This window comes from Ceratotherium simum, chromosome 20 (genome assembly GCF_057802395.1).
Source record: "Ceratotherium simum simum isolate JZ-2026a chromosome 20, ASM5780239v1, whole genome shotgun sequence".
Taxonomy (NCBI): Eukaryota; Metazoa; Chordata; class Mammalia; order Perissodactyla; family Rhinocerotidae; genus Ceratotherium; species Ceratotherium simum.
In genome coordinates, this window is record NC_141919.1 from 7653985 (window position 1) to 7669165 (window position 15181).

The window sequence follows — 15181 nt, forward strand, 5'->3', positions numbered from 1 at the left end:
ATTATTTATCTCTGTCGCATTTAGTTCTTTTTCTGAGGATTTGTCCTATTGCTTATTTGGAACATATTCCTTTTTCTCCTCATTTTGCCTACTTGTCTGTGCTTATTTCTATGTATTAGGTAAGTCAGCTATATCTCCTAATCTTGGAAATGTGGCCTTATGTAAGAGATGTCTTAATGGGGCCCAGCAACCTGCTCCCCTCCCTGTGCCACATGCTCCAGGAGTATCCCTTGTGTAGACTGTGTGGCCCTTCTGTTGTAGCAGGGTTGCTATGGGTGCATGGGTAGTCCCAGCTGGCCCCCAGGCCAGCTGGTTGTAAGTCTCAGCCATGTGCGGCTGCTATGGTCACTTTATTGGGTGGGGCAAGCCCTGGCACGGCTGGCTGCGAGGTTTAATAGCACATAACTGCTGCTGTTTTCCTGTTAAGTGAGTCAGGCCCCCAGTGTGGCTGGTTGCTAGTCTCAGGGGCTCACAATTGCTGCAGGCCTCTGGTGTGGCTCCCTGCAGCTGTTGTCAGCTCTCTTTTGGGCAGGGAAGGCCTCTGGCCATATCTGGCTATGCTGCCCTGTGGTACACAGCTGCCTCACGAGTGCAGATGGGTGGAGCCGGGTTCAGGCATTGGAAGGCAGGGCAGATCCCATGTGGCTGTTTGTGATGGCCAGTGGCACAAATTGGCTGTGGGTCCACATGCCCTGCCTACATGGGCCCACAAGTTTGTGGCCTTACTGGTGGGTAGGGCCAGTCCCCGGGGGGAGATGCCTGCCCTGGCTGCGCTCAGTTGCCTTGGGTGCTCTAGTGTGCAGGGCAGACTTCTGTGCTAACAGACTAGAAGAAGGAATCCAATGGCGGCTGCCAGAGACTGAATTAGGTCACAATAATGGCTGCTGCCGGTGTCTTAGTCCCTGGGGGGATGGGCCCAGCTGCTTCCTGCATCTCCGAAATATGCTTTGAGCTTAGAAAGTGAGTCTCTTTTATATGCACTTTTCTATGTGGTATTTTTGTGGTGGTTTCTGAATTGGGTGAGTCTGTGCATGGGGCCTTTGAGAGCAGGTTTTTCTTTCTCTGAAGATCTGTCGTTTTCCTGAGCATATTCCTCATTGGTTTTCAAAGCCAGGTGTTGTGGGATCTCATCTCAGTTGTGCTTAATCTGAGGGCAGGCCTGCCTAACTTGGAGCTCAGATTCCCCGCTCCTCTGGGAAAAGCTCCATACCTTTGAGATTGCTCCTGGCTTTGAAGTGCTGTGGCTAGGGTGTGGTTTTTCTTCCCTCAGTGGGGCTGTATTTCTGCCTCTTCTACCCCTGCCAGTGTTGTCTCTTGTTGTGGGGGTTCTTTTTATCCAGTTTCCGGATCTCTCTGAGAGGAAATTGTTCCACAGGTAGTTGTAGGTTTGTTGTGTCCATGGGGAGCTGAGTTCAGGATCCTCCTATGCTGTCATCTTCCAGACTCTCCTATGTATTTCTAATTTTGATCCACCAACTTTATTCCTTAAACTAGAAACTTAGATTGAAATGTCCATCTTCCTCACCTGGCACATTCAACTTCTCATCAAATGCTATTGATTCTGCCTTCAAATAATTTCTTATGTGATACGCTTCTCTCCATTCAAACTGCTTCCACCCTAATCCAAGGCTTAATCTCCTCTCACCTGGGCTTGCAGTAGCAATTAAGGGGTCTTTCCACCTGTCATTTTCCATGCAGCAGCCAAAGTGACCCTTTAAAAACATAAATCTAACATAAATATAAATGTAATAGTCCTGCTCAAAATCCTTCACTACTTCAGATTTTACTCAGAATAATATGCAGACCATTATTGGGCCTACAAGGCCCTCTAAGATCAGGCCTCTGCCCATTTTTCCAAAATCATCTTATACTGCCTTCTCCTTCACTAAGCTCCAACCACAGTTGCCTCTTTTTCCTTCAAATTCTCTAGGCTCTTTCCTGCCTCAGGCCTTTAAACATCCTGTTCTTTCTACCTGAAAAGCTCATACCTCCACTTTTTACTTAGCCAATTCCCACCCCTCACTAAGGATTCATCTGAAGTGTCACTACCTCAGAGAGAGCTTCCTTTATCTGTAAGAGAATAGTCCACCTTATTCCCTTTAGAGCACTATGTTTCTTTTCTTCATTGCTTAAACCTTGGTTTCTAATTGCAGCATTTCTTTATGTAACGCCTGCCTCCTTCCCTAGATAAGTCCCATGAAAGCAAGAATCTCTTCAGTTCTGTTCACCATTGTACACCCAGCACCTAGCAGTTAGGTGCTCAGTGAGTATTTTGGAATAAGTTAATATTGTCACATTACTCATTAGATAAATAGAACCAATTTATACTCTTTATCAAAAGTATGACTTTGGGTTGATTTTTTGCATTTAAATTTATTTATTTTGTATATGGTGCAAGATGGTAGGGATTTAATTTGATTTTTCCCAGTTAGCCATTTGTCCTGTAATCTACCATTATTCTGTAACTTAGCCTTTCTCACTTCTTTAAAATATCGTATTTATATTATGATTCTTATATCTTAAATCTCTTTCTGGACTTTCTTTTCTAGTACATTGTTCTGTTACCCTTGGTACCGTGACCATGCTATTTTAATTATTTTTGCTGTGTAGTCTGTATATATACTATATATGTGTGTGTATATATATAGTATATACAGTACAATGATTTGGTAGGCAAATTCTTCTGCATTAACTCTTTATTTGCTTCTATCCTATATTCTCCCAGATGAAGTTTTATCTATCTTGCTAAGTTCCAAAGAACAAAATCCTATTGGAATTTCAATTGAAATTTTATTGAGGGCCGGCCCCATGGTTTAGCGGTTAAGTGCATGCGCTCCACTGCTGGCGGCCCGGGTTCGGATCCCGGGCCTGCACCGACGCACCGCTTCTCCGGCCATGCTGAGGGCGCGTCCCACATACAGCAACTAGAAGGATGTGCAGCTATGACATGCAACTATCTACTGGGGCTTTGGGGGGAAAAAAATAAATAAATAAATAAAAATTATAAAAAAAAAAAAAAGAAATTTTATTGAATTTACAAAGTAATATTTAGTCTTCCCATCTACAAACATACTTTGTTCTGTGTCCTTTTCAATATTTTGTAATTTGTTGATCCTGAAAATTTCTGAATTTTATTCTTAGGGATACTTTTTATTGCTCTTGGGAGGAAATGGTTTTCTACTTATATCTTCTACCTGCTAATTGCTGATAAAGAGAAAAGATATTTATTTTTGCTTTTTCTATTTATTATTTATTTTTTGTTTTTTCTCCTAAGTTTTGAATTCTTTTGGGTGTTTAAGATAGACTAATAACAGCAACTTGTCACAGAGCACTTTTAATAAGTTTATTCTAGGATAGAAATATCATTTCAAAGCCCTGATATTGTTCTAGGTTACGTTTGTAGTTTGAGATTAATCATAAATATCTTATTTGCTTGCACTGTACATAATTACAATTATATAACTGAGTAGAAGTGGAAATGTAGTCAGCAGTTGAAGGTTGCTTTAGAAAATGAATTAAGGGGCTGGCCTCGTGGCTTAGTGGTTAAGTGTGCGCGCTCTGCTACTGGCGGCCCAGGCCCTCGGGCGTGCACCGATGCACTGCTTCTCCGGCCATGCTGAGGCCGCGTTCCACATACAGCAACTAGAAGGATGTGCACCTATGACATACAACTATCTACTGGGGCTTTTGGGGAAAAATAAATAAATAAAAATTAGAAGATGAATTAAAATCAGGATTTTTCCTCTTAAACTTTTCACAAAGGATATTGTAAACCAGAATTGGCAGAACTATCTTAGTTCTAAAATAGTGTTTTCCTTCTTCAGGAAGTAGTTCTAAAAGATGGAAGAATTGAAAGACTAAAGTTGGAACTTGAAAGGAAAGATGCTGAAATCCAGAAACTAAAAAATGTGATCACTCAATGGGAGGTTTGTATTTATTTACTGTAAACTAAAATAATTCTATAATTTGCACATTTTCTGTTTTTATTATGTGTAAATGTTTAATATTTGATAGAAATAATATTTCTTCTATTTAGGTTTTAAACTCTTTCGTTAATTATATATAATCTGGTAAAATATGTATAACATTGGTGTATATATATAACATATAACATTAAATTTGCCATTTTGAAGTGTACAATTCAGTGGCATTAAGTACCTTCACAAGGTTGTGTAACCATCATTACTATTTCCATAACATTTTCCTCATCCTGAACAGAAACTCTGTACCCATTAAACTTCCTATTTCCCCTTCCCCTGTAGCCCCTCGTAACCTCTAATCCCTATGAATTTGCCTATTCTAGGTACTTAATGTAAGTGGAATCATATGATATTTGTCCTTCTGTGTCTGGCATATTTCACTTAGCATAATGTTTTCAAGGTTCATCCGTGTTTTAGCATGTATCAGAATTGCATTCCTTTTTATGGCTGAATAATATTCCATTGTATGTTTATACCACATTTTGTTTATCTGTTCTTCTGTTGATGGACACTTGTGTTGTTTTCACCTTTTGGCTGTTGTGTATAATGCTGCTATAAACATTAGGGTACAAGTATCTGAGTCCCTGCTTTCAATTCTTTTGGTATTATACCTAAGAGTGGAATTGCTGGATCATAAGGTAATTCTATGTTTAATTTTTTGAGTAACCACCAAACTGTTTTCCAAAGCAGTTATGCCATTTTACATTTCCACCAGCAATGCACAAGGCTTCCAATTTCTCCACATCCTTGCTAACACTTGTTATTTATACAATTTATTTTAACCACAAACCTACCTATTACTCTCTTCCTTCCTTCCTTCAGCTTTTAAAAAAATCTCTTAATCATCTCAAGTATCATTCTTTTTTGGCTAATATTTGTTCACTCAGCAATTGTTTATTGAGTGCTTGTAATATGCCAGGTACTTTTCTGGGCCCTGTGTATGTAATAGTGAAAAAAATAAGTTTCAGCCCCTGGTGGTTCTTACATTTCCCTCCTCTTCTACTCATGCCTTTAAGAATGATCCCTACTAAAACCTTTTTGGACTGCACTTACCCATCCCCATTAGCTTTTTCTTTGTCATTTATATTTTCCTTTGCTTTTGTTGAGCACTTACTTACCCTATGCTAGGCACAGGGACTATGAAGATGAGTTAGCAAGAAGCTCATAGTCTAATGAGGAAGATAAACATGTAAATAATTGCAGTACAATGTAGAATTTATAATTGAGTTTTGACAGAGTGCTCCAGAAGCACAGAAACCAGAATGAATCAGTTGCTGCTTTTGAAAATTGGTAAGGATTTCACAAAAAAGATAGTTTTACTAAATAGAATAGTGCATACAAAGGCATGGAAATGGTAAGATATACGTTGTTGCTGACATTTAGAGAAATAGGAAGTTGTAGAAGGTGAGCTTGGAGATGTTAGTTGGGGTCAGAATTTGAAGACATTTGGATTTTAGACAAAGAAAGGGCAGTAAAGGTTTTTAAAAGGGAAGTGACATGAGAATTACTTTGTGAGATGGTAATGCACGTAGCTAAGGCCTGGAGTGAAGATAGTCTGATAACACAATTAACAGGTATTGAGTGTGAGAACACAATTAACAGGTATTGAGTGAGAAGAAGAGCACATTTTGAACTGGATTGGTGAATGGGAACTAAGAGATCCCATTTTGGACATGTTGAGTTTGAAATGGCTGTGGATGCAGGCATAGATGTTCAGGATGCAGTTGGACACAGTGGAGTTACAACATATGTGCATTTAACTTTAAGTGCTCTCTTTTTCATGAAATTAAAAATACTAGTAAGTGCACTGTATATTTCATTTGTACTCTTTGTTGTAAATTGCATGGTACTAGCATTTTATACATTTAAGTTTTTGTAGATACATTTACTATTCAGGATTGTGTATACAAAACTATGCTGTTTTTATGGGCAATATAAAGAATTTTCACAGTTAATTTTGCTCATTGCAATTTTTGCTTTATGAACTAACTTTAGACCCCAAACGCTAGCATTAGGGGTGCCTCCATGTACACTGATATGGACCTTGGAGAAAAGGCTTGAGCTAGGGATAGAGTTTGGTGAGATATTAATATTGATTGAAGCCCTGAGAGTGAGAATTTCATAGTGGATACAGTTTCATGTTCACAGTAGATATATTTCTATATTCATAGTAAATATGGTTGTAGTTCACTGTATGTATTTTTCCCCATAATATTTTTATGTTTCCCTCTGACTTATCTCCCTTGTTCATTTCTAAGCTTCTCAAAAGTCCTACTCCCTTTATGTTTACTATGGTGCTTTACTACTTCTGTTCAGTGTATTTACTGCACTATTACACACTAACATTATTGATTTATCCTCAGCAATTTACTGGACAGAGTATTTAGTAAAAGGCATTTTTGTTGGACTTAATTTAAAATATATTAAATTAGTTTTGCAAGAAAGATTTTTGAATCTGGTAATTTCTGTACCTATCTATGTACATGTTGAGAGAAGAAATGACAAATTTCTTATACTGATCTGTTTTCTTTCTCTGAACTTTTATTTTTTATAGTTATTAAATGTATTTTCTCTAAGGTATTAATGTATTAAATATTTATAAATAATTCAGAGTGTGTTATAAGATATGTTGAATAAGGGTAGCTTAAGAGGAAAATTCCCCCATGTATGGATGTTAATGTGGGAACACAATTCCTGTTGTTTATAAATGTATAATTGTGTCATTTATGTAGTTTGAGAAGAAGCTAAGCCACTTGGAAAAATAAATTGAAAAAGAATTGAAAGATATTTCAATAAATTACTAATTCATGTCAGCCAAAAATTAATTTAACAATATTTAGTTAATGAAATAACAAGAGATTAGTAAAGTCTTAACTGAGAAAATATAGAACTGTGGTGTAAAATTAATACACCACATGGATTTTAAATAAATAAAATTAACATTTTTAATTTTTATAAATAAAAATGAAATAAAATTAAAATTTTTATTAAATAAAACTAAATCAAATTTAAAATTCATTTTCTCAGTCACACTAGCCACATTTCCAGTAGTTAGCAGCCACATATTGGACAGTGGCAGATGTAGAACAGATACAGAAAGTTCTAGTGTAGTACTCGATAATCCTCGTACAGAACTATGAATCATTTTTCTTTTTGTTTTCTTCTAATTTTTAATTGTATAAGGATTTTGTTTGAGGAAGAAAAGAGAAAGACTTTTCAGGAAAACTTAGTATTATCCTGAGTTTTCTCCACTTTTATCCCTCTCTTCTTTATTTTTCAATCACCTATAATATTAATTTCTGTTAATTGTACCAGGGATTTAATTTAAGCAGTAGACAGTTCTGAATACTTTTTCCTCAATCACTTTCTTTCAGAAGTAGTTTATGTCTTTGAGCAAGCCTAGAATTCATAGCTCCATAAATTGATATTAAATCATTAATTATATCATTTACCTTTTAAAAATTAAATCTTTTTTCTTTGACTATTAGGCAAAGTATAAAGAAGTAAAGGCAAGAAATGCACAGTTATTGAAAATGCTTCAGGAAGGTGAAAGTAAGTGATTCGTGTGTTTTTAGAATTAAAAGTTAATCTTAAAAAAATTTGAAGATAATTTTTCAAGGTATATGATTTATCAACTCAACAAAATAAAAGTTTCCCAAAGTGAAACAAACTGGACTGTTCCTGATAATTTTATTATTACAAGTCACTCTTACAGCACCTTAGTATTACACAAGTTTACAATTATTCAGGTAAGAGAAACCTTTGAAATTTCAATTCTTAAAAATTATTGGACTACATTTAGAGGGAAAACAAGAATAACATTTGCTTAAGATTCTGCTTTTTAATTATTAGAGGAGAAAGCCTATCATCATTTTAGATTTTCCTTCTCCCCTCCCCCACTCTTCATACTTTTGCTGCCACTCTAAACTTTTGGCAGTAGGTCACTAGCAGGAAGCCAAGAAAATCAGTCAAAAATGATTAGCAATAATAAGGTTAGGAAAGTTGATGTTATATGAAAACCTGCCAAATCAGTTGTATTCCTGAATATGTATACCTAGTGACACTTACCTTGAAAGTTCTATGAAAATTTTTCATTCAGTGGAGAAAAGGAAGTGTGTATTAATTTTGCAAAAGAAGAATATACACCATATAAGAGATATAGAGAAAGACATGAGAAAATCTTCTTCTAAATAAACAAAATTAAGTGTAATAAACAATTTTCCTTGTTAATAAATGCTAATGAAATACCAAATGTAGCTCATGTGAATACTGTATAGCACTTAAGAAATTATGAAACTCACCTTGAAGAATAAGTAAACAAGATACCAAAAATTGTTTCAAATATGAAGATACTGGGAGTGGAATTGTCCAGCAAAAATTTAAAGTATATTATTAAATAACAATTATAAAAACAATATGAGTAAAAACCAGAAATCATGTTCAATTGAACAGAATATATAGTTTTGAAGTAGATTCAAACTTTAGAACTTTACTTTTTTTATAATATAACTATAACTTAACTATTATACAGCTTAACTATGATGAAATAGAAGTTAAAGAATAATGGGGAAAGCCATTATTTGGACAATTAGATATCAACATCCTGAGATTAATTTAGATCTGTGCATGTTACTGAGTTCCATGTGGATCATTTAATGGATAAAATTATGAAAATAAAATAATTGTTTACAAGATATATTTCCAGTTGAAGAAATTAAGGATACCATTGGACATTGGATGTGTGATTTTTAAATATGTAGAAATAAAGTAATATTCCTTACTTAAGGAAACATTTGTGAAAAGTGAGAAAGTTAACTGATAAAAGCTTACTCTCGGGCCGGCCCCGTGGCTTAGCAGTTAAGTGCGCATGCTCCGCTACTGGCGGCCCAGGTTTGGATCCTGGGCGCGCACTGACGCACTGCCTCTCTGGCCATGCTGAGGCCATGTCCCACATACAGCAGCTAGAAGGATGTGCAACTATGACATACAACTATCTACTGGGGCTTTAGGGGAAAAAAAGGAGGAGGATTGGCAATAGATGTTAACTCAGAGCTGGTCTTCCTCAGCAAAAAGGAGGATTAGCATGGATGTTAGCTCAGGGCTGATCTTCCTCACAAAAAAAAAAACAAAACTTACTCTCAAAAATATATTAAAAATGACTACCGGTAGTTAACATCAGTGTCCATACTCCATACCATAAATAATCCAAGTAGAATTTTATATAGGACCATTTTTTAATGGTCCTATATAGAACATGAAAAATACAGTACCTTAGAGTACACATACTCAAGCATTTTTAATATAAATGTAAATACAGTCAGTTCTGTTATAATGTAACAGGTGTTCCTAAAAATCACCAATCTGCAAAATCACACAGTTAAAACCACAAGGTTCATGGGGAAAATGGAGTTAGGAGCATATGACACTCAGAAATTTCGTCAGTGACACGTTAAAAAAAAGATGGAAACCTAGTAAAAACAGTAACACAGTTTTATACATGTTAAAATGGTTAAACACATAAATACTATAATAAATATGGCACTTTACCTTGAAGACAACCTGAAGTTTGCTTGTAGAAGTAGGCTTCAGAAGGGTTGCAGCTTGTGTCTTACTGTTAAGTGATGGAAGGGTGAAAAGTTGGTATAGTTCTTAACCCACAATGAGCTGAGATAGCTGGTAGATATTTGAGGTTTGTGCATGGGTGCAGTTTTCTGTGTTCATGAAATTGTGCTTAAACAAATGCAAAATTTGTGTTATGTTTAAGTTGTTCTCTAATATATCAAACTCATTGAAATAAATTCATATTTTCAAAAAAAGCATTATAGGAGAACTGACTGTAATTGAAATATTACGTAATTCTTAAAAATCACCAGTTCTCGGGCCAGCCCCGTGGCATAGCGGCTAAGTGCGCACACTCCGCTGCTGGCGGCCCGGGTTCGGATCCCGGGCGTTCCGACACACTGCTTCTCCGGCCATGCTGAGGCTGCGTCCCACATACAACAACTAGAAGGATGTGCACCTATGACATACAACTATCTACTGGGGCTTTGGGGGAAAAAAAATAAATAAATAAAATTATAAAAAAAAAAAAATAAATAAATTTTAAAAAATAATAAAAATCACCAGTTCTCAGTGAGTGTATTTAATTCTGGGGATGGAGAGTAGACAGTATAATTTGTAGAAGTTCCCGAGTTGATTCTTGAGAGACTATGATTTGTTTCTTCTCACCTTATTGCCTATGATATTAAACTAAGAAAAATAAATTTGAATTTCAATGTTATATTGGTAGAGCTGTGGTGGTATCAGTACTGTCATATATTTGAACATTTCCTCCTTTACTAATTTTATTTCATTTTTACCTCTTCAGTATCTCCTAGCTTGTTTCCAAAGTTGAGGAGTTAGTTTTTCATGAATTAGCCATTACCATAGGTTAAGGAAGTTGTCAGCCTTGTAGAGATTTTTAAAGCTTAGGAAACATAGGGGCCAAAATATAGATCTCTTGCTTCCCCAAAGAGGGCAAACCTCTAGACAAATGAATAGTTCTGAGAGATCACAGATGTTATGTGATCGGTTATGATCTTATGAGCTACATTTATTTGATAGTGCTTTGTTGGTATGTAAAGTCAGATAAAAATAATTTTTGTGGGCCTTATAGTATGTTCGCCCTGACAATTTAACAAAACAAACAAAAACACTCTATATTGTTTTAAAAATTTTGCTTTAAGATTAGTCAAGGTATTTAAAGTTTTTGCCCTATGTCAAATTTTTAATTGTCTTGTGTCCTTGTCCTCTTTAGTGTAGATGGAAAAAAATTAATCTTGCATTATATTTGTACAATTAATATTTTAACACCACAGAAAATGTAAAATTTAAAAAAAAACTGCTGTGGTGATAATAATGATTAGAATTTACCAATGAAAAATAAGAGCCATAGGGTCAAGAAATACATTCATTAAGTATGAGGACAATTAATCTTTGCCTGACTGCACTGCTGTCTTGGTTCACTAAAACATTGTTAAAGTATTCGAGTGATTGAAAAGATTATACTGCTGTTTTTCCTTTTTTGTCAGTGAAAGATAAAGCAGAAATACTTCTGCAAGTTGATGAATCACAAAGTATCAAGAATGAGCTAACTATCCAGGTAAGGAAAACTGTGCAGGACTGGTTGTCTTAAGCTGTTCTTTAGTCCTGAATTATGAAACTTGACTAAACAAAAATACAGCCCATCAGTACACTGTGAGAAAGTGATATAAATTATACTTCATTATTATTATGTAGTAGTAAATTAATGAAGATTCTATTTACCATGCTAAAGGAGGTAGGGATGTCCTGAAGAATAGGGGAAGATGGGGTTGTATTTTAGCTCAATGTGCTATTAACATAGAGATAGAAAGGGCAGCTAGAATTTGTCCTCTTCATGTACTTGATTTTCTCAACCCTTCCCACCCTCATTCTGTGGTCTTCTCTTAGAACAGTGAGCTTGTCCTGTCTATCTTTAACATATAGCTGAGTAAAATGCCTAATTGGAAAGGGGTTGGGGGGTCCTTCTCTGATGCTCATTCATCTAGTAGTCAAAAATCATCATTGTGAATAAGTGTTAAGAATGAACAGTATGGGGCCAGCCTGGTGGCCAGGTGGTTAAGTTCGTGTGCTCTGCTTTGGCGGCCCAGAGTTCACGGGTTCAGATCCTGGGTGCAGACCTACACACTGCTCATCAAGCCATGCTGTGGCGGCGTCCCACATATGAAATAGAGGAAGATTGGCACAGCTGTTAGCTCAAGGACAGTCTTCCTCAAGCAAAAAGAAGAAGATTGGCAACAGATGTTAGGGCAGGGCCAATCTTCCTCTCACACACACACACACACACAGAATAAAGAGTATTTGCCTAAAAAGAAAAAAAAAGCCTCTTTTATTGAATATTTTGTTATAGGTGACTTCACTTCATGCTGCATTAGAACAAGAAAGATCTAAAGTGAAAGTATTACAAGCAGAATTAGCCAAATATCAGGTATGCTTTTATAATTTTAAAAGTGTTTTCATCACAAATAATACATCTGGAATAGGTACTATGTGAGAAAAAATGCAGTATTTTATTCTTAAGCCAAAATTTATTCACCAAACATTAATAATTTTGTTGTTATTGGTCATATAATTTACATTTTAGAAAGTGTTAAGGTTATTCTAGATATTGGTGTATACTGCAATAACTTAGTAATTCAGAAAAATTCTTGGTGTACACATAGATGACATAACATACATGCCATTGAATCATATTGAGGGAAGGCACACAATGACATTTGCCCCACTATATAATAAGTTTAATCACTTGGGTACAGCAGTATCTTCTAGATATCTTCATTCTAAAGATATCTTTTCCCCTTTGTAATTAATAAATAGTATGTGGAGTGATACTTTGAGATTGTGTGATTATCCTTTTCTTTTTACCCAATGGTTTTAGCATCCCTTGATGATATTTGTCAGTTATTATTTTGGTGGTTGCAAAATAGTGATTTTTCTAATTCTGTCATTTCTTCTGCATTTACAAGCTGGGATTCAGCATTTTCTGGATGAAGCAGTGAAAAAATATCAGTGCTTTGTTTCAATATATGATATATGTATATACACACACACACACATATATTTGTACACATGTGTGTCTAAGTCATGATATAAAATGCATTAATTAATGTAGGGTCAGAATCAAAAGAATTTGAAAGCTACTGGTGGCCTAGAGAATATAAAAGTTGTTTAGCCCCATCTCATCAGTCCAGGAAGGAGAATTCCCTTTGCCTGGAAGGCTTTGAAAAGGATCTTTGAATTTTTTTTTTTTTTTAATCTTGTTGGGAAGCAAGGTAAGAGTTTTAAGCTGTGTAACATTGGTACCTATGTATAGTTTCTGTCTAACATAGAAAATTTTTTGGTAAATTTATTTTAATTTTCCCGCTATCAGGAAATAAATCTTGTTTTTAATACATGTCATTATACATCTCAGGTCCCATATAATCTCTTGATGCTTTTTTTCTCGGAATGAATCTTTGCAAAACTTTTCTTTGGTCAGGAGTGAATAACAGCATTCTCACACTTGATTTTTTTTAAAGAAAGTTGATATAGAAATGTTTTGGGGGGCTGGCCCTGTGGCCTAGTGGTTAAGTTGTGCACATTCCACTTTGACGGCCTGGGTTCAGTTCCCCGGGCACAGACCTACACCACTTGTCGGCAGTCACGATGTGGCGGCAGCCCACATACAAAATAGAGGAAGATTGGCAACAGAGGAAGATCGCTCTAGAAGGTTAGCTCAGGGCAAATCTTCCTCAGCCAAAAAAAAAGTGTTTTTGACCACCAAGAGGGAAGTTACAGGCAGAAAAGGATGAAAGAAACAAAGAGAAGCTGCCAACATTATTAAATGGGTCTGGCTCCCACATGCCCCTGATAGAACCACCACTTTAAGAAATGCGCTTCCACGGACAAATAGTTCCCAAGCTTGGCTGATCATCAGAATTACTTGAGAACTTTTGAATTGCAGATTGTTCAGCCTACTCCTGGTAATCGCAAATAAATAGGTCTTGTTCAAAGTCTAGACATCAGAATTTTAAAAATATTACTACTTAGTGGTTTCTAATGATCAACTAAGTTTGAGTACCATTGCCACAGTTTATAAAAATGAAGAAAAAACTATAAAATTGTTGTAAGATAAATACATCAAACCATTATTTATGGTTAAAATGGGGGGTAGAGTAGTTATGGATGATTTTAATTTTCTTCTTTGTATTTGTACTTTCCCTATTCCTACAATGAATATTTGCTTTTTAAATCAGAATAAGGCAGAAAATGTTATGTTAAAAGTAATGAATGTAAAATACTTCTTGTCTTTTAAGCTGCCTTTCTCTTTCCTTGGCTCAAGTCAAATACCATAGATGGAGTTTCATTTGGAGCAAATTAAATACAGATGTGTATATGTCACTGAGCAATATGAAAAGTATAACCTACTTTTCAACCCAGTGATGAACAAAATCAGATTTCTAATGCTGTCTAATATGAACAAGACTAGATAGAACTTGAATTACCCAAAAGAGTAATGATCATAGAGAGCAAATTGTTTATTTTAGTATTGACGAAAAATTTTATTTTTTTAGAAATCTGGGACAGTCCAGATGAGCTCTAAAAAATAACATATTGGTGATCCTTCTAAGTCTAGACTAATTCAAATAGAAATCACTGTTTTCTACAACCTGTTTTAAACATTAGTGAAAATAATTTAGTAGTATGCACATCCAAATTTGCAACAAACTCAAGAAAGAAATTGCTTCCTTCTCATACCCAAAATGCCTTTGGTCTCATATAGTCTTAAAATGAAATTCCCCCACTGATATTTCCTAAATAATTTGCCCTATTTTTCTTTACAGGGTGGCAGAAAAGGGAAAAGAAACTCTGAATCCGACCAGTGTAGGTGATTCCATTAGCCTTTGAGGTCAACACAAAAATTAAAACTTTCAGGGTTTTGCAAAAATGTATATATTTAATGCTGTGCAACTGCTAAACTATGCAGTTTTTGTTGAAGAAACTTAAAAAACAATTAGCTCACTAACAGTCTATAATTTTATGTCCTTTTGGCTTAAAGTGAAAAGAAGAAAAATAGAATTCCAGCAGAACTAATGATTATTGTTTACTATCCATGTTTCTTATCACTTTAGTTTTTCATCAGTCAATAAAACTAATTTACTCTTCCATTAACATGTTTGAGTTTTTAAGTTTCAGAAACAATGCAAAAGTATTATTTTTGTTTTTAGCACAGTCAGTTTAATTGGATCATTTAAGTTCAGTGAATATTTACTCAGCACTTTCTGTGTGCTAAACCCTATGGGACAAGCAAGATGAGTGAAAAATGATTGATATCCTCAAGTAGCCTCTGCTCAGGGGAAATAGAAGGTGGGGGTGGGTAAAGAGAACAGCAAAAATAATTAGCATACAGATTAGAGTGTGATATCACATTGTTTAGAAATTGAGAAAACTTGCATGAAATAGGTTTTTGGGGAGTAGATACCTTTTCTGTAAATTTGTTGAGAGGCATTCCAGGCAGAAGGAACAAAATCTGGGCTGAAATATTTGTTTAAAGAACAGTCTGGCTTGAGGACAGAAACGTGACACATTGAGAATAGAGAATGTTGATGTGGGGGAGGAAAGAATGAGAGATTTTTCACTGG

At 35.4% G+C, this 15181-nt stretch overlaps 1 protein-coding gene across 4 annotated transcripts in view; it reads left to right on the plus strand.

Annotated features, from left to right (window-relative positions):
• The window catches only part of GKAP1 (G kinase anchoring protein 1), a 70217-nt gene extending 55490 nt beyond the window's left edge, over positions 1–14727 (plus strand). For 2 of the 4 annotated variants that reach the window (XM_087444394.1, XM_087444393.1), the window contains exons 9-13: positions 3829–3926; positions 7469–7532; positions 11051–11121; positions 11911–11988; positions 14384–14726. In XM_087444394.1, coding sequence (XP_087300520.1) covers positions 3829–3926; positions 7469–7532; positions 11051–11121; positions 11911–11988; positions 14384–14431 — 359 coding nt within the window. In that variant the 3' untranslated portion in view covers positions 14432–14726. Of the gene's footprint in view, positions 1–3824; positions 3927–7468; positions 7533–11050; positions 11122–11910; positions 11989–14383 lie in introns of all 4 variants that reach the window. The other 2 variants (XM_087444396.1, XM_087444395.1) reach the window with 2 other exon arrangements.
• The last annotated feature ends 454 nt before the right edge of the window (positions 14728–15181 follow it).